Source organism: Diplotaxodon limnothrissa, linkage group LG23 (assembly GCF_057381915.1).
Source record: "Diplotaxodon limnothrissa isolate DT_005_m linkage group LG23, D_limnothrissa_male_GT1.1, whole genome shotgun sequence".
Taxonomy (NCBI): Eukaryota; Metazoa; Chordata; class Actinopteri; order Cichliformes; family Cichlidae; genus Diplotaxodon; species Diplotaxodon limnothrissa.
The window spans coordinates 41,699,766-41,727,011 of record NC_140617.1 but is presented as its reverse complement, the minus strand read 5'-3'; the positions used below and the strand labels follow the sequence as shown (position 1 = coordinate 41,727,011).

The 27,246-nt window shown below is 40.3% G+C and overlaps 1 protein-coding gene across 1 annotated transcript in view; it reads right to left on the bottom strand.

Moving 5' to 3' along the window:
- Nucleotides 1–232: 232 nt before the first annotated feature.
- atp11a (ATPase phospholipid transporting 11A) overlaps nt 233–27,246 on the bottom strand; it is a 56,831-nt gene continuing 29,817 nt past the window's right edge. Inside the window, exons 2-31 of the mRNA XM_085348880.1 lie at nt 22,459–22,581; nt 18,329–18,418; nt 17,624–17,704; nt 17,404–17,511; nt 16,810–16,938; nt 16,424–16,527; nt 16,243–16,290; nt 15,402–15,466; nt 15,198–15,279; nt 13,830–13,980; nt 13,550–13,747; nt 13,325–13,438; nt 12,121–12,180; nt 11,876–12,042; nt 11,660–11,731; nt 11,432–11,505; nt 11,216–11,319; nt 9,897–10,078; nt 9,073–9,324; nt 8,812–8,989; nt 8,607–8,709; nt 8,178–8,323; nt 7,862–7,921; nt 7,655–7,782; nt 6,869–7,004; nt 5,586–5,609; nt 4,135–4,200; nt 3,946–4,049; nt 3,656–3,821; nt 233–505 (exon numbers count right to left, since the gene is read on the bottom strand). Of these exons, the coding sequence (XP_085205006.1) occupies nt 233–505; nt 3,656–3,821; nt 3,946–4,049; nt 4,135–4,200; nt 5,586–5,609; nt 6,869–7,004; nt 7,655–7,782; nt 7,862–7,921; nt 8,178–8,323; nt 8,607–8,709; nt 8,812–8,989; nt 9,073–9,324; nt 9,897–10,078; nt 11,216–11,319; nt 11,432–11,505; nt 11,660–11,731; nt 11,876–12,042; nt 12,121–12,180; nt 13,325–13,438; nt 13,550–13,747; nt 13,830–13,980; nt 15,198–15,279; nt 15,402–15,466; nt 16,243–16,290; nt 16,424–16,527; nt 16,810–16,938; nt 17,404–17,511; nt 17,624–17,704; nt 18,329–18,418; nt 22,459–22,581 (3,588 nt within the window). The remainder of the gene's footprint in view (nt 506–3,655; nt 3,822–3,945; nt 4,050–4,134; nt 4,201–5,585; nt 5,610–6,868; nt 7,005–7,654; nt 7,783–7,861; nt 7,922–8,177; nt 8,324–8,606; nt 8,710–8,811; nt 8,990–9,072; nt 9,325–9,896; nt 10,079–11,215; nt 11,320–11,431; nt 11,506–11,659; nt 11,732–11,875; nt 12,043–12,120; nt 12,181–13,324; nt 13,439–13,549; nt 13,748–13,829; nt 13,981–15,197; nt 15,280–15,401; nt 15,467–16,242; nt 16,291–16,423; nt 16,528–16,809; nt 16,939–17,403; nt 17,512–17,623; nt 17,705–18,328; nt 18,419–22,458; nt 22,582–27,246) is intronic.

The following is a 27,246-nucleotide window of genomic DNA, read 5'->3' as shown; positions in this document are numbered from 1 at the left end:
AGTGCTTTGCGCCACACTTGGCTGCTAACTTGACAGAAATTATGAAGGTCACTTAGCATTGCAGTCTCCTCAACTGTTTATTATTTTACTCCAACTCAGTAACGTCGAAGCAAGTAAGTAAGCTCCAAAATTGCTTTCCACCAATTTATCTGAGTAACTCCATGTGGATGACATTGTTTCTGATATTAGAATATAAGATTTAAAAAAAATACCCCGGAGAAAAAGAAATAAATTAGACTGAGGTCTCAGGCCCGGCCCCGCTGTAATTGTACCCCTGCCTTGAATGGCGGGAGCTATCAGCAAACCGGAGGAGGGGGGTGAAGGTGCAGTAGTCTGGCGCTTTTTGCCAGCGTGTGAACATGACTTTCTTGGTAAAGGGTTCAGACCTTCGAGGGTTCCTTTGGTTTTCCGAGCCTCGCCGGTGGCTGCTACCCTTAGACGGAGCGTGGAGGGAAGCCAAGGGGGTGAACTCAGACAGCTGGCCCTTGTAGAGTTTATCTGCATTCTGTATGAGGGTACAAAGGGAGGAATAGGGGACAAGGAGGAAGAGAAAGTTCAGAGAAAGTAAAGAATAAAACATGGCACTTGTGGAGTAATGCAAAAGAAGAAGGTGGTAACACGTCGCAGCTGGCCATAGTTTGAACAGATAGCATGTGACTTGGTGGAGTCAAGTCTCCATCCTGTAACAATGCCTCTGTGAGGTCCTGAACTACAAAACTGCCTGTAAACCAGGACTCTTCACCTGATAGCCATCAACCCCATCAATGCCCCCAAGGCTTAATGAGAGCAATGAGCATTATGTGCTGTTAGAGCAACTTATTAATGCTCATTATAACTAAGTCTGGGCCTCTCTTATATAAACCAATATAATCAGCATATAAGCATTTAAGATTATATATTTATTACCTAACACTAACAAATATGAATACATCTGCATACTGCAGGCACCTGATCCTGGGCACAATGCTACATCCTCAAGCTTCAGTTGTTTTTAAATGAATAAAGTATTTCATTTCCTTTAGTTTAATTTGCCAGCTGTGAGGTTAAATTTTCCATCCATTCTGTTCAGGTTTAAAAGCAAGCATGTTAAGAGCAACAAAAAAATAATAAATCATAAACACCAAAAACATGCAAATGTCAACAAAAAGCTAAACATGCGTTCATTTCCTCTGCAAATATTACTTTTCTGTCTCTGTAGCAACACATTATACCACTAGATGGTGCTAAAGCTCCATGTGAGAAATCACCCAGCTGGAAGTAAAGTCAGTTGAAATACCTGAAGAAAATGGTTGAGCTTTTAGGACCTTCATACAAATAAAGCACACACCCCAACCCTTGTGTTAGTCAAATACAACAACCCAAAGTCAAACCACACCAGTTAACCCACCATCACACAGCAGCAACGTGTGCATTTTACCGTGCTGAAGCCCTGTAGGCTTCTGTGACAGCTACTCCATCAACAAGGAATCAGAGCTCATGTAGGCCAGGGCCCTCTCATACCTTTTATTATCTCTCCCTTGCTGCAAATATACACACACACACACACATTTGAAGACAAACACATCTACCATACGGACTCAAAATTGAAGCATCAAAGTAAGAGTGGTTTCTAAAACAAAAGGTGATTAAGGCCACACTGAATCAAGATGTAGATGCAAAGGCATGCAGTCAGATAAGACTGTAACTTCATGCAAAACAGTGGAAATGACAAAGTAACAGGATACAGACTGAAAGGAAAATAAAGAGAAAGACGAGACAGTAGGAAAGGCTGAGGGTCACCTACAGAAGGGCTGGGTTAGAAACTGATTCTGCTGGAGGTCTGAGACAGCATAAAGATGGTGGAAGGCTCGGAGGCAAGGCACCGACGCTTAGTCTGCCAGGGAGGAGAACCACAGAGGGAGGAGGAGGAAGCAAGAGATCAGGAGGGGTGAACAAAGGCAGGGAAGAGTTACAGCTGGGAAAGAAACATGTCAATACTTGTGCAATACTTTTGTAAATAGTCAACGGTGCAATAGACTCAATACTTGAAATGTGCAATTCACTTGTATTTTTATTTTTATTCCTATTTATTATATTTATCCCCTTCGTATATTTTATTTATATTGTCTCTGTATTTATATATATGTGTGTGTGTATAACTCTGTAACTTCTGTCGGTGCTGTGCTTTTTTGGAAATCGAATTTCCCAGAGGAACCCACCCGAGGGATTAATAAAGTTCTATCTAATCTAATCTAATCTAATGTCAGATCTTCCAAAATGCCACATGATCAGTTTATGAGATAGACAGCAGCATGTAAACATTCTTCTTAGGCTTCTCAGGAGAGACTGGATCATACTGGAAAGTCTTTGGTGATGGTTATTAGCTCTCCACAACCACAGTTATCAGGGAGGTTATAGGAAAATGAGTTTGGGATGTAGAGGGAGAAATAATTAGCATCTGTAGGAAAAGGAAGTGAAGCAGACTGCACTGCAGCCTTCCCAGAAAGGCTGACATCACTCATCTAGTGCTATCCATGCAATGCACCTACTCATACAAAAACATTTGTGTTGTGTTTTTCAGTAACTCCACTGTAACTGGATCCCAGTGCTTCATATATTATGTATCATTAAATCGTCTTGTTTTTTTATGGACATAATTTCTTCTGTCAACTTTCAGTGGAATACTGAATATTTCAGTATTTTGCTGCTAATGAATGCCTTCTGCCATTCATTATTTCTGAGCCACATGTCAGTGTTTATACACCTAATCGTGTTTTTCTGGTCCAATCTTTCAGTCCTGATGAATCAGTATGCATCAGATAAATAACTGCTGTTAACGCTGCTCTTTCAGCGCCTCAGAGTTGAAATCAGTCCATAGCTTTGAGTTTATTCTCTTTTTTACATAAGCAGGATGTTTTTTTTATCCCATCTTTCCTTCTTTCTTCTTACTGTGCAGCATTATTTAATGTTCATTTTCAAAACTGCTCTGAAATAAAGTTTCGATTGCAATTTTCCTTCTTTTATACACTGTTTATGAAACTCTAATGCACATTTCCACACTGCAACCCATTAACAATTAATGCCTTTAGAGGCACTCCTGGTTCAGCAGAGGACACTGTTCTTATTCTCCATTAATAAAACACAGAACTCTGAGTGTTAACCGCTAAAAAAAATACACACTATTGTGCGCATTCCTCTTAAAAATTAAAGGAGCGCTGCACACAGACACAGAGGCTTAACTACCAAAGCAGGGATGTAGCCACACCCTGCATACCTCTGCTGACCCACAATTGTCAGTTCGACATGTCAGGAACTGAAACATCCCAGTGAATAATAAACAGTAAACGCAGGTAGCTTGTAGGTAAATACACAAAATTGATTTCTGCCTTGCAAAAGGCAGGGGGCGCTGTTTGACCTGTGTAAACTGAGCTTTCTTGCATTTTTCATTATTAATATTCATGTAGAAAAGAAGCAGCGACCTACATTGAAGAACAAATGAAGTAATGGTTAACGAACACGTCCTACTTTGGCAGGAAGCAAAATATTTACGGGATGTGTGGTCATCAGTCTTCTTGCATTACTGCAATTATTCCAAAATATCCATAATACTTTAAAAAAGATTTGTTTTTTTTTATTTATGCAACTACTCTCTATTTCTGCAAGCATTTGTGCCCACCTGTATGCGCTCAGTAGTGGTGGGCCACAGTGTCCTCCATATGACCTTCTTCACCACATCTGGCAACAGACTGGCTGTTATCAAAAGGATTATACTGAGCCAGGCTGGGCCACTGGACAACATCTGCATGAACACATAGTACATTCTCTGGTAGTTGAGGAATGGCCTGTAAGAGAGGAAACGACTGCATGAAAACAAATGCAATAAAACATCTAATAAAACGTCACTCTGACTGACACAGTTTTACATCAAGTAAACATTTAAATACAAAAATATTTCTTTAATCATACCAGATGATTCCACCCCACAGCAGGGAGAATACCACAAAGAAGATCAGTGAGCCCCAGATAACGAAATGATTGATCCAAGTCCAGTAATGAGTATCTAGGGCCAGCTACGACACAGAGACGATGGAAGTGAGACTGGAACCAGACTTGCCTGGGTGTTTCTGTGATGTTCTGATGTGTCTGTGTGGTTACCTTGAATGTAACAGTGAAGACTAGCACAGTGAAGACGAGTGTCCCAAATGTCCAGTTTCCAAACATCTGCAGAAGGTAAAAAAGCAGCTGCTGTTATTGATCAGGAGATTTGTGCATGAAACACTTTCAACTTCTTGTTTTTTTGTTTTATTTATTTTATTGTATGTTTGATGTGAACAGATTCTAAGCACCTGTTAAAGTAAATAATTTTACTTGTGCTTATTCAGTACTTAAATGCTCAGCACACCTGCGTTAACATGCTTTTCGGATGACATGACTAGGCTACGAGGTAAAAGTTGACATATTCAAGTAAGGAATCAATCAATCAAACAGATGGCAGTGTGCTCAGGTAGCAACATTCAGGTGAGGAGCTGGTTATCAGATGACTGATGGATGGAAAACAGGAGGATGATGTGATTGTATAGCTGAATATTCCTATCAGTCTCTTCTGTGAGTGAAACCCTTTTACATGAACACTAAAAAAGTCATCGTGCACATTTAAGACCACCACGATGCAGGGCAGCTTCTTCACTACAACTTACACAATGAGCTCCTTCAGCATTTTGTGCAGCACTAAAACTGGCATATTTTCCCTTTATTGTAATTATTCGGAGGTGTTATATTAAGAGGTACATGGGGAACATAGTGATTCTAGTACACCATAACTGAGAAGTGACCGTTGCATGATTTTCTTTTTTCACAGGCCTGTGGCAATAAGATGAAGCCCAAAACCAAAAATGAACTAGTATCATAAAATTTAAAGTATGGGTACACTGAAGGTCATCTAACTGCTTGGGCTACACTATACTTCTGCTAAAAACAGGCACCTTGGGTGAACCGTGATAAATAAAGTTAAAAAATAAAAATGATGAGCATGAAATGATAAAATAAAAGCTTTTCAGAGGCAGCTTCCAAATGCAGCTCTGATTTTTACATTGTTAGTACAAGTATAGTACAAGCTACTATCAGATACATTACAACATAAATTGTAGCGCTACAGAAACACTCGCATGAGGCAGAAAAATGATTTTTATCATTGATCAGATGCATTTCAATGTTTTTCTTTCACCTTTTCTTTTTCTAACATTTCAAAAGCTTCAGATTTGCTTCCTGTTTATGTGTTTATAAGTAATCCTATAAAAAGTTGTAATGCTTTAGGCAATGATCTCTAACTGTTACATAATGGAAGCAGGAGCACTTATGCCTAACATCTGCCACAAACAAAGCACACAGGATGTATAACTAAGGTGTTTGGTCACTGACAGCTGGACACATGAGCATGGGTCTGGGAAACAGAGAGTCACTACAGAAAAGCCTACAGCTGACGTATCTACAGCAAGCACTGAGGGCCGGACATGAGATGAACAGCAGTTTGTATCAGGCTGTGTGACGGTGGCGAAACAGGGAAGTGAAACTAAGGAGAGACGACAGAGAGACAGCGACAGGCTTACCATCTGTGTGTTGGTTGTCATTAGCTGGGAGGAGGAAAGAGAAGCAAAAAGAAAAAGCAACACAAAGGTAAGAGGATAGGAAGAAGAAGAGCATGTGACCAGAAGAAAATCATAATAACATAAACAGTTTTATGGCTGAAAGGAAAAAAATTGAAAAGAATTGGATGCAAAAAAAAGAAGAAGAAAACCCAAGTGAAATCAAGCAACTCAAAAACAGTTCAACATGTTTCTGGGAGAGTAATGCAGCTTGAGAAATTAAACAAACCAAATAGAGAACAGAGAGGAAGATGATGGGAACCCCGCCATGCTGTCGTGTCTTACTAGAGATTTATGCTTCAGCGGGAAATCTATGCTGTTACCTGCAGCGTAACCGCAAACCCCGCTAAAGCCTATGGCGTAACCTGGCGTGGACCTCGGTGGGAAGGAAAAAAATCCCAGTATTTTATCTGGGACACGATCACATGGTAATTACCACATAATGCACCAGCACGAGTGTGAATCCTGCCAATAGCATCGGCCACTTATGTAGGTTATGTTATGGGCTCTAAAAAGATTTCCCGCAGAAGTCTAAATAAGGCCTTAGATATAAACCACACGTCATCAGATTTTACTTAAACATCTATATATATATATAATTATCCAACTGACATTAAATATTATTTACTAAAAGGCAAAATAGTCTTCAAACTTTATCAGCCAACAACCTGCATTTTCAAGTGACATAAATAACCATCCAGTACAAGGTCATTATTATGAGAAATTACTTGACCATAATTATCTCATAACTACATGTAACTACCAGATAGTTACTTTTTCAAACACAATAATGTGCAGTGTCAGGAAAACACATTTATAATACCAGATCCATTTACACTACAGGGTTAATGTTAGTTTGTGCTACAACTTGATCAGTTTCTGCAAGCAATACAATAAGCTACGTGTCAGGCATTAGCCAGGCCATTATAACCTGTCAGCAAAGCACAGTACAGCCAGTATATTTAAAAGTAAATCCATTTTGCTTACAGAGCAAAATGTGGTTGAGGAACAAGCTGAGACCTAAAACACTGTCACTATGTTCCCTAACTAACCCCAAACACCACAAGAAGACTAAAAAGTCAGATGACAAACAGAAAACAGATGGAGCTTGTGGAAAACTGAAGTAGCCTATAGATAAAATAGGCAGTTACTATTTTTCCTTTACTTTGAACTTTACTTTAAATATTTTCCAGGCCTTTTTCTCCTTGTTTCAATTAAAGAGCCTGTCAAAGCCACATGGTTATTACCTGTCCATTGCTGGTGAAGGTGGTGTTGTCAAACAGGAAGTAAGCACCAAAGAACATCACAATGGCATCATAAACGCCCAAGACTGTCCAGTATATGAAGGTGGGCCACCGCAGCAAAGAGTTCTTAGCAATATCTCTGTGTAGATATACAGAACAGAGATCACATGTTTATAGATTAATATCACAGTACACTGCCTGCCTCACAGCCAATGAGTCTCTAATAGTATAATACATACATCGATACAGACAGCGTCATTGTTTGTGGGAAAGGTTGATTCTTTTTTGGAAGAATACAACTTAAGAGTAAAGCTAAAAACGTAGCTTTTCAAACTCTGAACACATGCAAAACCAAATCCAAGAAGGCGGTTATCTGCCATATGATGGATGTAAAATAAACTGTAATGTAAATATAAATTAATCAGAGTAAAACACCAAATCATCTGCTATTACTTTGCACCTGGAGGCCGTGTATAAAGTGTCTAAAGAATTATTGAAATATTTATATTTTCTGTTGCTTAGACGACTTTAACTCAACACTGTTCTTGTTACAGTACATCTCCGGAAGAATCCAACTACCACGCAGTCTGCTTTGTATAAAACAGATGGTTCATTATCTGCTGCAGAAGACTGGATTACTGAAACATGGAGATAATTTCTTTTTCTAATTTTCATGTCATGAGAACAAGTTCCTGAAGAACATGTGATATTAGAGTCGATCCAGCTGGTCGATTTTCAGTCTTACTAAACGACACATTTCTGACATGACAATCTTAAACAGAAATCCACCTGTAGAGACAAGGGTCTTTCTTCAGGATGTCCATATTTATGTGCTGCTCGATGAGACTGTAGAGCAGAATGGGCAGCGAGGTGAAGCTGATGTTGTAGAGAGTCAGGTAAGCCGTGTCATACAGCGGCTGGGGTTTGGGAAAGAGAGCCGTGTTAGTATTTTTGTTCTTGTTGTTTTTATGGTATTTAGGTTTTGTGAGTGCACACCTGTTGTGAGAAGCCACAAAAGAACTGGTAGAGGAACTGGGGGAAAATGAAACAGACATTCTGCGAAAAGAAAGAACAACAATTTAAATGTGTACAGGTCTTTTTGTTGCTGAACGCTAATTTTATAGAGTATAAATATCAAAAATATGAAAATTAATGAACTAAACAAATTAATAAATTAAATCTCACACAAAGCATTCCTGCACACTTAGGCTAAAGCCACAGACTCCGCAATTACAATCATCTTAAAACAAATTTAAAAAACTATATAAAGTTTTAAAAAGAAGTAAACTCAAAACATGTTCAGGGCGACTACCTTGTAGAAGAAATATTGTACAAGTTCAGAGATGCGTATGTAGTAATAGTGTCCGTGGACGAGCAGCATCTTCTTGAGGTGTTTGAACTTCGGGATGGCGTAGTCGCTGTTCCTCACTGCCTGGCGACCCTCCTTACCCATAATGCCTGCGTTGTGACCATTTACAGGGCAAAGTATTATTGCAATGATAATAGTATGGTTCTAACAGTTTTAACACTTCTGCATAAATGTAGTTTTGGAAATTCAAAAGTACAGTTTTTGTGTGGAAAAGGATTTTGTGTGAATGCAGGTGCTGTACACACTGCTGACTTCTGTACACAAGGGGCTGCTTTTAAGAATTTCTAGTTTCTTCAAATTGAAACTGTATTAAGAAGGAAACAAACTTTACCAGAGTGTGGCATGTTGCATAGGAATAGACAGAATACTAACCAATACCAACGTGGGCCTCCAGGATCATGCTGACATCATTAGCTCCGTCTCCAATGGCCAGCGTGATTGGGTGCTCCTCCGAGGCTTTGATTAACTTGACAATCTGCAGGTTGTGGATTTCAGCTTAGCGTCCATCTGAATCTTAATGACATGAGTGAGAACATCTGTTTCACAGTTAAACTCAGAGTACAGATGGCCTTCGTACCTGTGCTTTCTGAAGTGGCGCCATTCGACAGCAGAGCACGGCACTGCAGTTCCGGCAGATTTCCAAGAATTTCTCTTTGTAATTCCCTGAGTTTGAGCCCTCCTGGCCGGGCCTCATTACAGCAGAGAGGGTAGCTCCGTCAATGATCAGACCATAGTCGGTGCAATCACCTGATAGCCTGGGAAAAAAACACAAAACCTGTCAAATACGAGTAACTGCAGGATGACACTGTCTGAAGCATGCTGTGAACATAATACCCACTCAGAGAAGGTGTCCCGGGTCATGCCCTCATGCTGCCTAAGGACCGTCCTGCTCAATTCAAACAGGACGTCGTGAAGGCTCTGCTCCTCAGTGCGTTTGGTGGTCAGCTCCAGGATTTGGGTGTTGCGATGAAACAGCTTGCTGGCATAGCACGTTGCAGCTGCAGTCTCCATCTTGTCTCCTGTCAGCACCCACACCTTTATACCAGCTTTGTGCAGAGACTCAATGGTGTCTGCTGCTTTTTCCTGTAGCCTGGTACGCAGCCAAGAAACAAGAGGTGGCATGTTTTTAGCTGCATTAAATAAATAGGTTTGTTTTATTTCTCTTTGCCTTTTATTCAACAACAGCTCAACTGTGCAGTACTCCAGCACGTGGATTATTTCCTCTCTGTGCTGGATGGGTGAAACGCCCTCTGGGCTGACAAGTAGTTTTAAGCCTGCACTATAATTGCCTTAGTGGCACGTGTGTGATTGGAGGGTTAAACTGCCACTTTCCCTCACTCACTTTGGTTCACTCAGAACTAGGACAGCACTGTCCATGGCAGCAGACACAGAATTACTGTAATGTTAAGAGTCACTTGAGCTGAAGAGGTTTAGACATTTATAGGAAAAAAAGGTGCATAAGTGTAATTTTTGAAAGGGCATTTCACGTAAAATTTGCACTGAGAAGGACAAATAACTGAAATGACAACAGCATGCAATGTAAATTGTGGTTATGTTGCCAAGCTACCAGCTGTACAGGAAAACCTTTGATGAAAAAAAAAGTGCAGGATGTTGATATAATTTGTCATTTAGGTGTCCTTAATACCAAAAAAAATTCAGCACCTGTCCTCGACAGCAGTTGCTCCCAGCAGTATCAGGTCCTTCTCGATGAGGTCGTAAGCCTCTGCCAGCTGTTTGTCTCGGTCTTGTAATGCTAACTTAGCTCTGTTCAGCAGTTGGAAAACCTCCTCGTACTGTTCTGGGCTCAGAGAGCGATAGGCAACACAAAGTGTCCTCAAACCCTCCTGGTGGAGAACAGAGATTCACACAAGGTCAGGCTGGTATATATTTAAGACTCAATAAAAACGAATCTACATAAAACACTGTTTCTTGAATACAGCCTCTGAATGTGAGTGTATGGTGGGTGGATGCCAACTACCCATTCAGCCTCACTAGTACAACACTCACCACATATTTTTCAGTTTCCAAAGAAACCTGTGATTTATCTGTAGCTGCAACCACAGCAACATTTGTGTCACTCGTCTGCTTTTTACTGCATGCGAATTGAAGCTATCGTGGTATATTCATGTGTAAACTGAACTTTAAATAGTCTTATTCAGACTGCGATATTTATTTTCGCACTTTGGAAGTCATTATGAGATTTTGCAGTTGACTGCTTAGTTAGGTGCACTCTCTTACTATCTGTCTACTTATTAGCATTTCCTACTTTTCCCACAAGGATTTTGTGGGTGTATAAAGAAAACAGTATGCAGAGTCCATCACTGTTTATGGTTCTGTTCAGTATTTAAAGAAATCTTCTTCTTTCCATCTTCTGACCAAATCCTACGCCAGTCCCACAGATAGAAAGACTGTGCTGATACAATTATTAAATACATGTTAATAAAAAATGTAAAAAAACAAATAGACTTGTGCTTTTGTCAATTAAAGGCCACACCAGATCCACCTAGAAAGAAGTTCTGTTTACTGGAACTACATGATGCTTCTCATGTGGTTGTGTAAACTAACCATGCAAAGAACTTAGATAATGGTAATTGGCCTGTAGTCCCTAAGGACCCCAAAGCGCTTTACACATCCAGTCATCCACCCATTCACACACTGGTGCTGGCAAGCTACATTGTATCCACAGCCACCCTGGGGCACACTGACAGAGGAGAGGCTGCCGGACACTGGCGCCACCGGGCCCTCTGACCACCACTAGTAGGAAACAGGTGAAGTGTCTTGCCCAAGGACACAACGACCGAGACTGTCCAAGCCGGGGCTCGAACCGGCAACCTTCCGACTATAAGGCGAACTCCAAACTCTTGAGCCACGATCTTTCAGGAAAAAACAACTTCCTGTTATATTGTATGAGCCTATAACGATATGAGAAAGATGAGAGTGAGCCTGCACGTGTGTGTGTGTGTGTGTTTGTGCTCTCTCACCACTGCATTTTGCTCCACTCGTGCTCGGACCTGATCCACTTTGCCTGAGATGACCCTTGGGAAGATAGAGGAGTCTGCACCTTTACAGAAGAGATAAACCTCACCTGCTCAAACACATACACAGAAAAAAAAGAGGATCGGATTAAAGAAAAACATAAACACAGACACATAGAAATCAATATAAAGAATATACATATATAGTTTTGTGCGCATTACCAGTGCTGGCCTTGACGATAACGCTCATCCTCCGTCGGACTGAGTCAAATGTCAAAACTTCTAGCAGTTCAAACCTGATAAAAACAGGAAGAAAATCACACAAATGCTACTGAAAAAATAATAGCCAACTATCAATTAAAGAAGTTAAAAACAGATAAAAATAACAATAGTCATCTCATTTTCAAGGTTCACAGAGAACAATAACGTTGCTTAAAGCGGCACACTCACTTTTCAACTTCATCCTCCCTATTTAAGATTTCCATCTGACCGTCCTTGAGCCTCAGATAGGTGAAACCGAGCCTGCAGCACAGAACAACCATTATTGGAGTGAATAAAATGAATGTCCAAAACACAGAAATAGAAAAATGGGAAAACTAAATTCTTCTGAATGCAGCAGCGATTACTGCTGCCATTGTGTGCAACGTGAGTGTGTGTGTGCTGCACCTCTTCATGCCCTCCACCAGTGCAACCTCGTCAGGAGAAGAGGAGATGTAGAAGGAAGTGGACTTGCCCTGGTGAATGCCATGTTTGATCCCATCTACAGTATCCTCCTCTTTCACCTGCACCGTGTGGCACAAACACAACGCCCGGAAAAACAGCTCCTCGTGCTCCTGCAGTGAACGGCCGACACTAGATTACCCTCATTCGCACGAACCACAAACGCACATTCAAAGCGAGTCTGCACTTACCCTGGCTGCAGGACCTGGGGATGAGTCGATCATGTCCATACCGGCAGCTCCAGGCATCACCTACAGACATACAGACCACAGATCACTCTGGGGGTCACTGGTTATCAAACACAGCCTACGATGATATGTACATATGGCATTTTAGTATTAAAGCTTGATTCTAAGACTTGACATATACAGCACGATGTCCATGTTTATGTGACAGGAACCCCTTTACTCTGATGTTTGAAGTCCTATGTTAAAAGGAGTAAATTGTAATAATATTACAACACAACAACCCTCCTAAAATTACAACAGACCGTCTGTTCAGCACTTTTAAGGTTGTATGAGCTGCTGACTTGTCAATTAATGCTCATGATCAGTTACTTGGCAAACATAAATAGACATATGGCTCAATAAACAGCAGCAAGACTTGCAGGCACAATTTGATTTCCTCATATGACCATTAAGCACTGAACACAGATGATTACACTAAACGCACAATGCCCAGGAGTTTTATTGTCAGGAAATCTGTAATAATCCATTGAAAACACAGAAATGACTAAACGCATGAATGTTACATTCTTCTCACAGATTTTTATTAGATAAAACACACAAACAAAAAAACCCTAAAATAGGCCTAAACTGTTGCCTTTCTGTCATTTGATTTTTACACCTCCGTTACATAAAAATATGAACTCTTTGTAAATAAATGAATGGCTATAAATGAATCAATCACAAACATTGATCCATCTTTACCTTGTCCAAAGAGACTGTATATAAAGGATGGAAGTAGTGTGGCATCATTAAAATGGTTTTGAACCACCCTTGGAATCTCCTTTAGAGTGCCTTTATTTGTATCTTTAGAAATGCACAACATTATCCAGCAAGTCTTATTAGCAAGCTGCATCCATACAAACTGTGGTTCTTTCGTGCATACACTGAAACACCCACAACATCTACTAATTGGAAGGCTGGTGGTTCAATCCGTTGATCCTCTAGTCTGCATGCCAAAGTATCCTTGGACAAAATACCTGAACCCTGAACTGAGTTTCCCCCGGTGCATCCACTGCAGTGTGATTATGTGAACGTCAGGCTCAAAGTGCTTAAGCACAGAAAAGAAAGTGCTTGTAGGACTGTGTATGAATGAGACTTGTAGTAAGAAAAGTTCATGGCTGAAGCTGAATATCTTAACAGATCAATCTAGTGGGACTGAACGTTTTACCTGTCCATTACAGATAGCGTGAGGTACATAAACGTGTCCATCCACACAGCACTCTATAAACTCCATGTTGTTCTCTGTTAGCGTTCCTGTCTTGTCTGTAAACACATACTCCACCTGGAAAGAAAGCAGGGTAAGTGTTTTTTTATTCTTATCTCTAACTCACTTTTCCATACAGTAATGTTTCTTTGCTCATTATTCTGCCCGGAGTGAAGTACACTTTGCTACCTGCCCCAGTTCCTCATTCAAGTCTGATGTGTTGACCACAGCTCTCTCCCCCAGCTCCTCATCAAACATTTCATCGTCCCACATGATGAAGTAGGAGCCCAGGAACTTCTGCATCTCCACAGTGACATACATGGACACGGGAATGATGTAGTTGAAAAGAACCATGAAGGCCAAAAAGTCTGTGAACGCCCTGATTAGCTGAGGAGGAGGAGAACGAAGAACGTGTGAGACAATAAAGAGGGGATCGAAATATTTTTATTTTCCAGGATTCGAGACTCACAACGTGTCTCTGTCTCTCAACTTCCGTCTTCTGGTTGTAAAAGGGCTCGTCTTTGTTGGGGTCGGACTGCCACACGTATTTCAGTGCCGTGTTGATGAGAGCTTTGCTGATGAGAATGCACAGGTAGACCACCAAGTAGGCATTCATTGACCTGCAGAGGGAGAAGTTAAAGATCTGTGACATATTTCTTCATGATAGTGAAAGAGAGATGAGTTTTTCATTAATCTGCTTTGAACAATGTGGACAAAAATTTGGATTGAAAACCCCATTTGAAAAAAAAGGATTATGGAAACTATCTGCCAAGGATGGAGGAGTCTGTGCCTCCCTTAAAACATTCCATTGACTTCATTACATTTTTCCTGCATTGATCTGTCTTTATGACTTGTGTGCTTTATTCTTTCCCTGAAAGATTACGCACAACCTCCAGAGTAGAATTTAATATGACTAAGTGGAGAGATGGAGCATGGCAGTTTGTGGCAGATCACATGTTTATATAATTCACATATACAGGTTCTAAGCTTTAGACTTTGTGTAGCATGTGCTTAAGTGTCTTGTATCACATGTTGAACTTCTATGATTGTGTTTCTTGTGTTTCATCCCTCTTTTCTCTTGGTGATAACACATGTTCTCATGAGTGCAAACACAAAAAAATAAGGGGCGGAGCTTGAGGCCCTGGTACTATTTCTACTATTTTGGTACCATTTCCCACTGTGGTTGAGAGTGTAAAAAGCACAAGTGTGTGCAGGTGCAAATGAAAGTAGTTTGAAAGGGAGTTAGAAACAATCCATAAGAGATTTCTGACTGCCGGTCAGCTATTTGGCGATTTTAACAAACAGGAACTAAAAAAATAAAAGCACTAGAACCCCAAAAAACTTGCAACCCAGTCCACCATGTAAAAGGTAACTTGGAAAACTACTCAGTATACTCGTCAGAATCTTCAAACTTGAAAAGGGGAACAGCTGAGACAAGACATTTACTCTGAGCTGAGTCAATGAGCCGACGAGTTAATGAGACACACATAGTGAGCAAGTGTGAATGTAATCCACCTACAGTCACTCATTTATACATCTGGATACAAAGACACTGTCTACGCCAGATGGAAAGAAAATTGATCCAGTCAGCGCAGCGAGCCAAAGAGACACACACAGACGCTTAAGTCTCAATGAATAAACCAAGACATGAGAAGTGAACAGATGGCTCTAAGGACGGGTAAGAAAAATTTCAGTTATTATCTAAGCTGGTTAGCACAGAAACAGCCAAAGACTGTGAAACTTGCATGAGAGCACTGATCGTTGCTAATAGGCTCCTTTCAGAAACAATTCATAATATAATATAAAAATGAAAGAGGAGGAAACGAAAAGAGCTTACTTTTCCACTGCAGATCGTTTCTGAGACTTGGACTGGTAATTGAGAGCCATCTTGGTTTCCATGCCAGTGTAGATGACCACAGCTACAGGGGGGAAAAGGAAAAGTCTCATTCAAAATGCTGCACTGTACATTAAAAAAAAAGAATATTAAAAAGTATAAAGTTGAGGTAATCTCTAACATTTATCATTAATTGTGTAGAATTACCATAGATATATTCAGTGTTCTTGAGTGTGGCTCCTCGGAGCAACAGGTTCTCTGATCCTAACGGCCTGCAGATAGTCCAGATGATAAACAATCATGTATTTCTTTCACAAACAAAAAGATCTAATATTATTATTGTATTATTATTATTATTATTATTATTATTATTATTATTATTTTATATTATATTTCACTGCATGTTATACTTGTATAACTATGCATGTGACAAATAAAGAATCTTGAATCTTGAATCTTGAATCTAGTAAGAGGCAAATAAGGTTCCATCTGAAGAACTTTATATCTGGCAGCATGGCTCTGTTCTGGGAATTCCCCACCATTCCATGCACATATACAGAAAGCTAGAGACAGGAAAAGCATAATTCAAGAACAACAGATATGGCACTTAAAAAGTCAGCTGCAGAGTAAAAGTGGGTTTCAAAGCATCCTGCAGCAGTGCAGCAACTGAGGGAAAGGAAAAATAGTAGTGTTCTCCATAAGAGATTTGTCAAATGGATGCAGAGGTGTATCAGGTGAGCCATCAGCTGATGGGGGCTTGGATTGTTATCAGCTGATCTGCTGGCATTGCAGCTGAGGTGAACTAATGCTGTGCTCAATTAAATCAAATTAAGATAAACAAGTAAGCTTTGCACTAAGTCGTCATTCTGCAGAAATGTGAAATCTTCTTTGAAAGATTGAGCAGCATCACACTTTGTCATCAAAGAAATTTAATACATGTCTGGATGGTTTTGAATTTTATTTTTGAATGATGGGTGAATACAATAGACACATGCTGATTTCTTTAATGATCTTTAATATAAAAGTGTAATATTTTGTGTTATTTTACCTTGCCACTGGCTCATTGGTCATGTAGATGTTGATACGCCCCACGAATCTGTGTGGGTAGGAAAAGAATTGAGATAAGGCACATTTATTTTGCAAGAACACTTTGTTCAAGTGTGTGTGTGTGTGTGTGTGTGTGTGTGTGTGTGTGTGTGTGTGTGTGTGTGTGTGTGTGTGTTACTGACTTGTACAGGTCTGGCTGCGGTTGTTCACATTCTATTGTGGCATGGATCGTGTCCACCTCTTTCTCTGTGTTGTAAGCTTTGGTTTCCTGAACTGCATAATATGTCTAGGTTGGAAGAGGGAAGGAAAACAGAAGAAATGGTTGGGTAAATGAAAAAAGAGAGAAAGATAATGGGAGTGTAAGTAATAAGGCAACACAGGAGGAGAAGTATTAAAGACACATGGTGACAGAGGGCGGAAGGGAGATGAAGGGAAATAAGAAAAGCAATAAGGGAATGGATTAAGAGTTAGATGAATGAATGGATAAATGGACAGAGAAAAACATAAATCACAGCAAATCATAATGCATCTAGTACATATTTAAGTGGATTAAGTTTATCCAGCACACCTTGTGACTGCTCTCTCCATCCAGGCTGGCTGTAGTAACAAAGCAGGTCCCGTCATCTCGAGACGAGGACAGGAGAATGAGATCACAGGGAAAAGTCTCATCTTCTTTCACCAAGACCACATCTCCAACCTGCCACACAGACCGAGACAACAAATGTTTACTTCTAATACATGCAATTTAAATATGCAAAAAGCTGGAGCTTTTTGCATATTTAAATTAATTCACCGGGGTCTAATTTGTCACTACCCTCCTGGCTCTGACCACCTAAGTGAGCATATCAGTGAGGAGTCCTAGCAGCACTTTAGTAGAGAAATACAGTCACTGAACGGAAAATGCAGTCAAATGCAACACACCTAATGACTTACCAGCAGTAAGCTCATATCATTTCAGTCTTATGTCGTTACATAACATACATCAATCTAAGTTCTTTTAAAGCTAAATTGCTTTTAAATGCAGGCAAACACACACACACACACACACACACGTACAGAGAGCTTAGTAGCAGGAAAATTCCTCAGTGTGAGCCACTAAAACAAATGCACCAAAGCTCTGTTAGATGGGGTGAGTGAGTTATCTGGTTTCACACACACACACCCTGAGTTTGCGGCTTTGTTTGCGGACCACTTTGCCATGATGCACCACGTGGACAGAACACTGGTTGACAGCGTTGTCTGCTTTGTGTCTCAACCAGTCCTCATAACCCTAAGAGAGAGAGGAGAAGACAGAGAGGAGGATGAAAAAGTGAACATGTGTGCCTGCAGGTGTGGCTGCTGGTGTAGTGTTTACTGTTAACAGTCACATTAGGTGAACTCACCTGTTTAATGGCGGTGACTGTGATGACAAAGAACAGTGGCAGTCCGCTGGTGACCGGACTGGTGGGAGTGTCAATAATCAACTGAAGTGACCGCACACATGAACATACAGCGAGAGAGAGAAATGAACGGCAAAAAAGGTTTCGGGGGAAGAAGAATATATAGAAATGACAGACAGCAGTAAATAGGCAATAAAACATGTCTGAGCTTTATGGCACTAAACATAAATATAAACATAACATAAATATGATTAGTGGAGCTACTTTAAGCTGTTCCCTTATTCACAGTGGTGAATAAGTATAGTAAAAGTGACATCTCACTCTGAAATCCCATATACACGTTTTTCCTCTGGTCTATCACGACAGTTTTAGTGTGAGTCTCCCAGCTTTGAGCAATTTAAGGTAGAAACCATTCTCTGTATATTGAACTGCACATGTCAATAATGAAGCATAAAGAAAAATATGTTTCTACGTGAAACATTTCTTTGATTGACTATAATGATTCATAGAAAGAGATGTTTCTGCTGAGTTTTTCTAATGTATGCTTCTGATGCAAGTGCCATTAAATTCAAGAGAAAGCAGACGTCTCTAGATAAACAGCACACAAGGAAAACTCTCCCTTAAGGAAAAATATGAATTATCTTTACAACATGCTTTGCAGAAGCCTTGTAGTGAAGTTCAGTCAGTGTGAGCAAGAAAATGTTTTACCTGAACCAGAAATATGATGAGAAAGTAGAAGTTGGCGACTCTCCTGAACTGCTCAAACATATTCTTTGGGATGAAGTTCCAAAACGTGTACTGGAAACAAGAAATTTTCTTATGTTTAATTAAAAAGATATAGAGTTTAAAAAGATCCCACAGTGTTATCAACATCTATCCATGATAATGGAAACAAAAGCAAAGAGGCTTAAGACCAGATTCCCTAACATAATGTGCCATTACTAACTGGGTTTTGGCATTAAAAAAAAGTACTGCTGCTAATAACAAAGACAGCACAGTGACAAGATTCAATTCAATTCAATTTTATTTATACAGCGCCAAATCACAACAACAGTCACCTTAAAGCACTTTATATTGAAAGGTAAAGACCGTACAATAATACAACAGAAAAAAACCCAAGCAATCATATAACCCCCTATGAGCAAGTGCTTTGGTCAATGGTCAATGGTAACTTTATTGTCCCTAACGGGAAATTGATTTGCAGTATGTCCGTCCAAACAAACAAACAAACAGACAACCAACACATCACATACACTCACCAAAATAATATAATATAATACAAGCCTGAGAAAACAACCTAGATTTTTCATCAAAAAAGTGCAATGTGCAATGGCAACAACACTTATGGTTTAGTGTTATTAACTATGATAATAGCAGTAGGTACAAAAGACAATCTATGTCTCTTTGTCTTCACTGCAGGCACTTTATAACGACGACCTGATGGAAGCAGTTGAAAATCATTAAAGAGAGGATGATCTGAACACAACAGGACAGAGGTTGCCTTCCTCAGCACCTGCCTGTTATAAAAGTCCACAAGCTGGACCTGAGACCTCCCTGAAATCTTGCCCGCCACTTTAACCAGGTTGTTAAGTCTGGTCTTATTATTCAGGGACATATTACCGTACCAAGCAATGATACAGAAAGTTAAAACAGATTCAATAAAACTTTTATAAAAAAGAGTCATCATTTCAGATGAAACATTAAAACCTCTCAACCTCCTTAAAAAGTACAGTCTTTGTTGAACCTTTTTCACTGTAGCAGCAAGATGTTACTCAAAGGACAGAGACTAGGACAAGAACAACCCCCAAATACTTATAACTGTCCACCAGTTCAATGGCTGCACCATTTACCACTGTTAGCGCAGGATGGGGGGATGTCTTCCTGAAGTCAATAACCATGTCCTTGGTTTTCAAGGTGTTAATCATTAAGAAGGACTGATGACACCATGAAACAAACTCATCCACAACAGACCCATGGGAATCCTCTTCACCATGAAGGAGGCTTCCAATGACTGTGTCATCTACGTATTTAATGAAATGCCTGTTGGCCTGTGTACTGCGACAGTCATTAGTGTACAAAATATACAGTAGAGGAGAGAGACAACAACCTTGTGGTGAGCCAGTAGAAGAGTTCAGCTGAGTTCAGCTGGCGACAGTGGGAAGGAAAAACTCCCTTTTAAAAGGAAGAAACCTCCAGCAGAACTTTCTCAGAGAGGGCCAGTCATCTGCTGTGACCAGTTGGGGTAAGTGGAGGAAGACAGGACAAAAGACATGGCGTGAAAGAGAGCCAGAGATTAATAATAACCAGTGACTCAATGCAGAGAGGTCTATTAACACATAGTGAGTGAGAAAGGTGACTGAAGCTCTTTCTGGGATAGTGGCGCAGCTGCCCCTCTGTTGGTCTTCCTTGGTCTCTTGTGTTCTGGGGGCCACTGTAAGTCTGGAGTCTTGATCTCCTCCATACCTGCTTCATGCCCTGGTGGACGGGGCTGTGGCCCCCCCACACCCTCTAGCAGATCATTACATGAAGGAACAGGTGTACACACGGGTGCTCACACACACAAACTACACCCTTTTTGGCAAAGCACACTGTGCGCTGTCGATATTACGTGCTGCACAATAATGTTTAATATTTAGTATTTGCTGTTATATTCCCATATATCATCGTGATGTTGTTTACTATATTGCTCTCGTTTTCTTCTGCTTGTTTTCTTTTTTCTTTCTCAACAGGTGATCCAGGTGATTGATATATGTATTTTTTTGTCTGCTTATTTAGTTGGTTTTTGGTTTTTTGCCCTTTATCCCAGTCCCTCTTCTCCGCTGTTTTTCCCCCCTCTTCCTTTCTCCCTTTTCTTTTCCTCATTCAAGTCTGTCCCGTATCTAGCAAGTGAAAATAAAAAATAAATAAAATAAACAATAAAAGGTGAATCAAATAGACCATTACGGCAAGGCTGGGATGGTCAATTTGGTAAAGTAAATCCGTTGGGCATCTTTCTTCGCCTTTAGACAATAATTCTGATGGCAAAAGAGCCAAACGGGACAGGCAAAAAAAAAAAAAAAAAAAGAGAAAGGTGACTGAAGAAAAAATGCTCAATGCATCATGGGAATCCCCCAGCAGCCTATTGCAGCATAACTAAGGGAGGATTCAGGGTCACGTGCACTGTTCCCTCTAAGCTGAGCACGTGAGCAATCGCGCACTGCTGACACAGTCTCCGCGCACAGAAAATCAGCAAAATAAAATAAATACATGTATTTACTTTAATTCCAATTCAGGCTGGATTTTTTTTTTTTGTGCGCAGCGGAGATTTTCTGTGTGGTTAAACCATGTCAGCAGTGCGCGATTGCTCACGCGCTCAGCTTAGAGGGAACATTGGTCACGTGATCCAGCCCTAACTATATGCTTTAACAAAAAGGAATGTTTTAAGCCTAATCTTAAAAGTAGAGATAGTGTCTGTCTCCCGAATCCAAACTGGAAGCTGGTTCCATAGAAGAGGGGCCTGAAAACTGAAGGCTCTCCCTCCCATTTTACTTTTAAATACTCTAGGAACAACAAGTAAGCCTGCAGTGTGAGAGCAAAGTGCTCTAATGGGGTGATATGGTACTATAAGGTCATTAAGATAAGATGGGGTCAGATTATTCAAGATGTGAGATCTTGTATTTGAGGAGCAGGATTTTAATTTTAAGTCTGGATTTAACAGGAAGCCAGTGAAGATAGGCCAGTATAGGAGAAATATGCTCTCTCTTTCTAGTCCCTGTCAGTACACTTGCTGCAGCATTTTGGATTAACTGAACACTTTCCAGGGAGTTTTTAGGACATCCTGATAATAACGAATTAGAGTAGTCCAGCCTAAAAGTAATAATTGCAGTAGTTTTTGCGTGTAATAGGTAGGAAATCATAATTTTGCACATGAACACATATGCTATAAAACAGAGAAATGTAGAGTTTACTAAATGTTTTTTCCTTTTTTCCTTTTATTGTTTGTTTTTTTAAATCAGGCAGCAGGAGGAAGCTTTTCTTGGCAACATGTAAAATAATGTTTATTGGTACAAACTCAAACCTCAAACACTCAAAGGACCTGTGATGAACAGTTGAGAGAGGCCTGGTTAACGTGCTGTAGCAAGTGAGACTTAGTTATAGATAGTTATGCCAGTTGGACCATATCAGCAAAATCTTTCTTCATACTACGACTCAATGCAAATATTACATCCAGGTCAGAAATCTAGGCTTCTTTCATTTACAGCTTGTAAAACTAAAATTAATGTTCATGCAGCATAGCCTCAGTTTATAACAAGCTGACATTTAGACTGGAGGGACAGAATTAATCAACAGAAAGTCCACTCCAAGACCAGCTTAGCAGTTGGAACCAGCATAAATACCAGCTGGTTCTACCAGTCCCTGATGCTGTTTGCTTTAACAGCGGGGGGGGGGGGGGGGGGGGGAATGGTATAATCAAGCATTCCAGTGTAAATATACAATATTTATTTTACGAACCACAGATATGACATTTTCAAAAAGTTGGAGCGGGTCTAAACTGATCACTGAAATTAAAACACAGCACAGAGTGTTCTTTCCCAAAACAGCTCATTCACTGGTCTTTGTCCCATTACCAAGTAGTGGTCACCCACGCTTTAAAAACAAAGCATGAATAGTGCTGGAGTACTAACAGCTCTGTTCTGCTGTGTCCTTTTGTTTAGACACTGATGCTGCGCTCAAATCATAATTGATTTTAAAGCTTCACCTCTTCACCTCTAAACTCTCATGATATTGCAGGCAGATCCTGATGAAGCAAGTCCTGCTTTGAATATGTGTGCATCTGTGTGGGTGGGTGTTTCACTGACCTTTGAAGAGACTATTCTGTTGTCAGGAAATCTTTGCTGTATAAAAGCTTCAGTTCCTGGAGGAGGCTCCTTATGTCCAATGTAAATTGTCCGGCTATCGACCCAGTTCTCCTCCCCGACACACTATGGGAGGAAAGACACAGAACAAGTTTGATTACCCTGCACCATACATGATGGTTTCATGTAGTATCAGTTTATATTGTCATTGTTTTAGTTTAGACAGTATGCGGTATGCTGACAGACGTCTGTGAGGACTAGTGTGTACGTACCGTACGGGACACACAAAAACAGACTCACAAACATTGAGAGAGAATTACAATGAATGAGTTATTTCTTCTCAATCAATGAGAGCCTTTGTTGCCACAGATACACAGACCTGCATGTGACTAAGACTGGAATGCATTACACACACACACACACACACACACACACGCACACACACACACACACACACAAACACAGATGAAACAGCAGGATTGTGTCTCTCTGCGCTGATGCTGCTAGTTTGTTATTTTTGACAACCCTTTGTTTGTTTGTTTGTTTGTTTGGTTGTTTTTATTTCTTTTTGGTCTTTGTTAACAGGAAAATTGTACTTAGTAGTCAGTATAATCTTTTAATGATATAAGTTTGCATATGGTAGAATGCTGCATGTAATCATTTGTGTGTAGAAGTATATAGTTGGTGGCATATTGAAAGAATGTCTCATCCTAGGAGGTCTGTAACATTCTAGGGCAGGGGTATTAAACTAAAATTTGAGGAGGTCCAGTTGGAGAAAATCTTCTCAAGCAGAGGTCCGGGACATCATAATGTCTAACTTACGTTATGATTGTGATAGAGAAGCAACCTTTTTTTTTTATTTTTATTTATATCTGAACGTATGAACAATAGACTGTCAAATCAATGAAAATACAAGTTAAAACATTTCAACAAAATTTATTGTTAACACTGAAACACACAGTAGGCCTACATTAGAAATAGGGCTGCTGTTTAAAATGAATTAGAGAAAATAAATAAAATGGCTAAATTGTGCATCTTAAAACAAAGTGCTTAATTTCAGAAAAAAAAAGTTTCCCTTTTTCTTTACATTTTACATCTCGACTAAACAGTCTCAATACATTTTCAACAGATAACATCAAAACATTTTAACAATTTTACAGTTTCTCTTTCTTTCACCCCCTTATATTCCACGTCCCAACTTTCTGTTGTTCAGTGAGAGAACTGAGCTTTAGTTCGCTCTACTAGGATTTTAAATCTGGGCTGGAATGGTGTCAGGGCCATTCTCATACACATGTGTAGGTGCTCATTGGTGATCCTGGAACGATATTTAGTTTTTATTATGTTCATTGTGGAGAAAGCTGCCTCACAGCTGTATGTGGAGCCAAACATGGTCAAGATGTACAGGGCTACTTTCCTCAGATTTGGGAAAGCTGTCTCAGAGACCAATTGGGGCCAGAAAGTGGCAGGTTCAGTTCTTCCAAACTGCTCTTTCAGGGCCACATCTGCTTGGAGATCAATTAGTTGCATTTGAAGAGGCCCAGCATTTGCCCACTTGAAGTGCTGTGTGACTTCCTTTGAGAACCCTCTGACATCAGTGATGGCAAATGGGTTCTTTATGAACATGGTGAGCTGCTGTCCAAAGCTGAAGCTATCAAAACGTTTGCTGAAGTTTTCAATCAGCTTATCAACAAAGTCAACAAAAGAGGACACATCTCTCTGTCCCTGAACCTGTTCCTTCACTGTTGGGAAGTGTGCATAGTCTCCTTGCAGGTCTTCTTTGAACACTTCAAGTTTCCTCTGAAAGCAGCGGACAGCTGTCATCAGTTCACAAATTGAATTGTCCTTGCCCTGCAGCTTCAAATTCAGTTCATTCAGGTGTGAAGTGATATCAACCAAAAAGGCCACAATATCCATGTTTTTCCCATCATTTAAAAAGAGAGAAAAGTTTGTTGCTTTTTGACTTTCCAGCTCTTCCAAGAAAGCTGCTACTTCACTTCTGATGGACCAAAATCGCTCCAATGCCCTGCCTTTGCTAAGCCATCTCACATTGTTGTGAAGCAGAAGATCATCAGCGTGTGCATCAACTTCTCTGAGAAATTCTCTGAGCATGCGATGCTGACAAGAAGAAGATGCCCTGAGAAAATTAATCATTTTCATCATTGTTTTCATCACCTCAGCATACTCGTCTGACAGGGTGGAGCATAACACTGACTGATGAATAATGCAATGATAAGAGATTAGCTCGGGATTGTCCTCTTTCATTCTTGCTACAGCTCCTTTCTCTCTCCCCATCATAGCAGGGGCTCCATCTGTGGTTATTGAAACCACTTGGTTTGGCTCTATTCCTCGCTTTGTTAACATTTCCTTAATGGCCAGGTAAATATCCTCTCCTCTTGTAGTGCTGTGAAGGGAAGTTACACCTAGCAGGTCTTCACAGAACTCTTTCTTATCATTGTTGAAGAACCTTACATAAACTAACAGCTGAGCATTGTCAGACACATCAGTGGACTCATCTACAGCCAAGCCTACACATGGTGTCTTATGAATAGCTTCTTCCAGCTGGGATAGCACATCCTGAGCTAATAATTCACTTCTCTTTGTGGCTGTTGATGCTGACATAGGTATTTGCTTTATTTTGTCATGAAGCTCTTCTTTTTGTTTACCCTCAAGTAATGTTTCTGCTACTGCACTCATGCACTCTTTGACAACACCTGCATCTGCAAAGGGCTTTTTGTGTTGACCTAAAATCCAAGCAACTCTGAGGGAACATTCATGAGCACGTTGTTGGGCGGTGAAAGAACTGGTTAAGATCCTTGTGGACTGATCATATTGGGCTCTGAGACTGCTAATTTTCTGGGACCTGAGTTCAGACTTGGGTGGGTATGATTGTTCAAAAGCTTTGTGCTTTGTCTCATAGTGGCGTTTGACATTGCCACTTTTAATCAGTGCCACGGTTTCTGAACATATGAGACACACTGGTTTGCTGCTTGCGGCCGGAAGAATGAACATATATGCGTCAGTCCATTCAGTCTTGAAAGTTCTATTTTCGGTGTCTACTTTTCTCTTTTTTGAAAGCGCCATAGTTGTTTTACCTCTTGTGACTCCCGCTCACGTCTTGTCTCACTGTATCGTTAATCGTCTCGCTTGTCATTCACCTCTCACCATGTCTTTCCTCTGTCTGTCTGTGTCTGCACTCAGCGTTGCGATCGCCTTGAATGCGCAGATGTGATTGGCTAAGTAGTGTCACGTGGGTGGCGTAACTCGCACACAATTGTTGTATGTTCCCTGGTCTAATACAGCATGTTCCCTGGTCTAATACAATGTAAGGTTACTGCTTAAAATTGAATCGCCCCGTCAAAATTAAATATAATTTAATATTTTGTTAACTATAGGTCCGGGTCCATATAGGATGGCGACTGGGTCCGGACTCGGACCCCGGTCCGCCTGTTAGTGACCCCTGTTCTAGGGTGTTCACCCCCACACCCTAGGAGCATGGGAGAGGTCGTACCTTGTCTTATTTTTTTACGGTAGGATTAACGTAGCTATGTCAGTTTTAGTTTAAGTGCTTCTTTACATATAGATGAACTGTTGGATTTTCCAGACCAGCAGGTTAAGGGAAGTCGTTTATGGGGCCACACTCTGACCCCACACACACACACACGCACACACACACACACACACACACACACACACACACACACACACACACACACACACACACACACACACACACACACACACACACACACCTCCACATTCCAATGTAAGGAACAAACGCTCACTGAAGTATAAATAAAGACCGGGGCAGTTTCTCAGCGCGAGCCTCAGTGCTGGAGGCTGCCCTTGCTAGCAAGACGTTCTGTGTGTTTCTCTTCTCTGAGTCTTTACTGAAGAAGTGTTTTAGAGTATATTTCTTAACAGTCTTCAGGGTAGAAAAATTAAATATTTTCATCACAATTACCATAACATGTGTTAAATCATATAGTTCCTAAATACATAAACTCCTTCCTTGTAGTATTTTATTTTAAAGCCTCTAATGCTAATATTTTATTTTTATTTTTTTGTAAAAAGTGATGTCTTTTACACAAAACATATTAATCTAAACCACTCAACTTAGTCTAGATTTCCTTTGCACAATTGTTTGAATGAAAACTAGAAAAAATTTTCAGCCATTCAGTTTATATGTGATAAAGACAAACTTGAATACTCAAAGTTAACATGTGGTAGATTAGCAGTGGTGAGAATGCAGAGGACAAACTCAATCATTCAGCATGTCGTTCTAACGCTCAAAATGTCAGGCAAACTGGTTTAAAATATTTAAGGCAGGTCTGGACCTGCATGAGAAACACACTTGCTACCTCTGATGTCAACACAATCTTTCCCACTAACCCTGAGAAAGAAATCAGTTGCCTAATATTTTTTCAAATCCACACCAACACAAATATGCAGGTAGAGCACCTTTCTACAACTATTTTCATCCTCTTTTGGTGCTCATTGACATTTTCATTTGACACAATTTAAAGAGGCCCGGAAGTGCCGCAATTCAAACAAACATTGTGCTTTGTGCTCTGCTGCATTTATGTGAAATTTATAGGCACTTACAAAGCAAGCATTTACATACAAAACAGGCTGTTTGGATTCCTCCATCAACAAATGACTGTGGCTCCGGTTAATGGCTTTAGATAACAAATGGGTGACCCTGAACATCTCAGCGTGGAGCATTTTGTCTGACATCTCAGCTCTGCTGCCACAAGGACAGCTGCTTATATTATATCATATTTCACTTTTGAT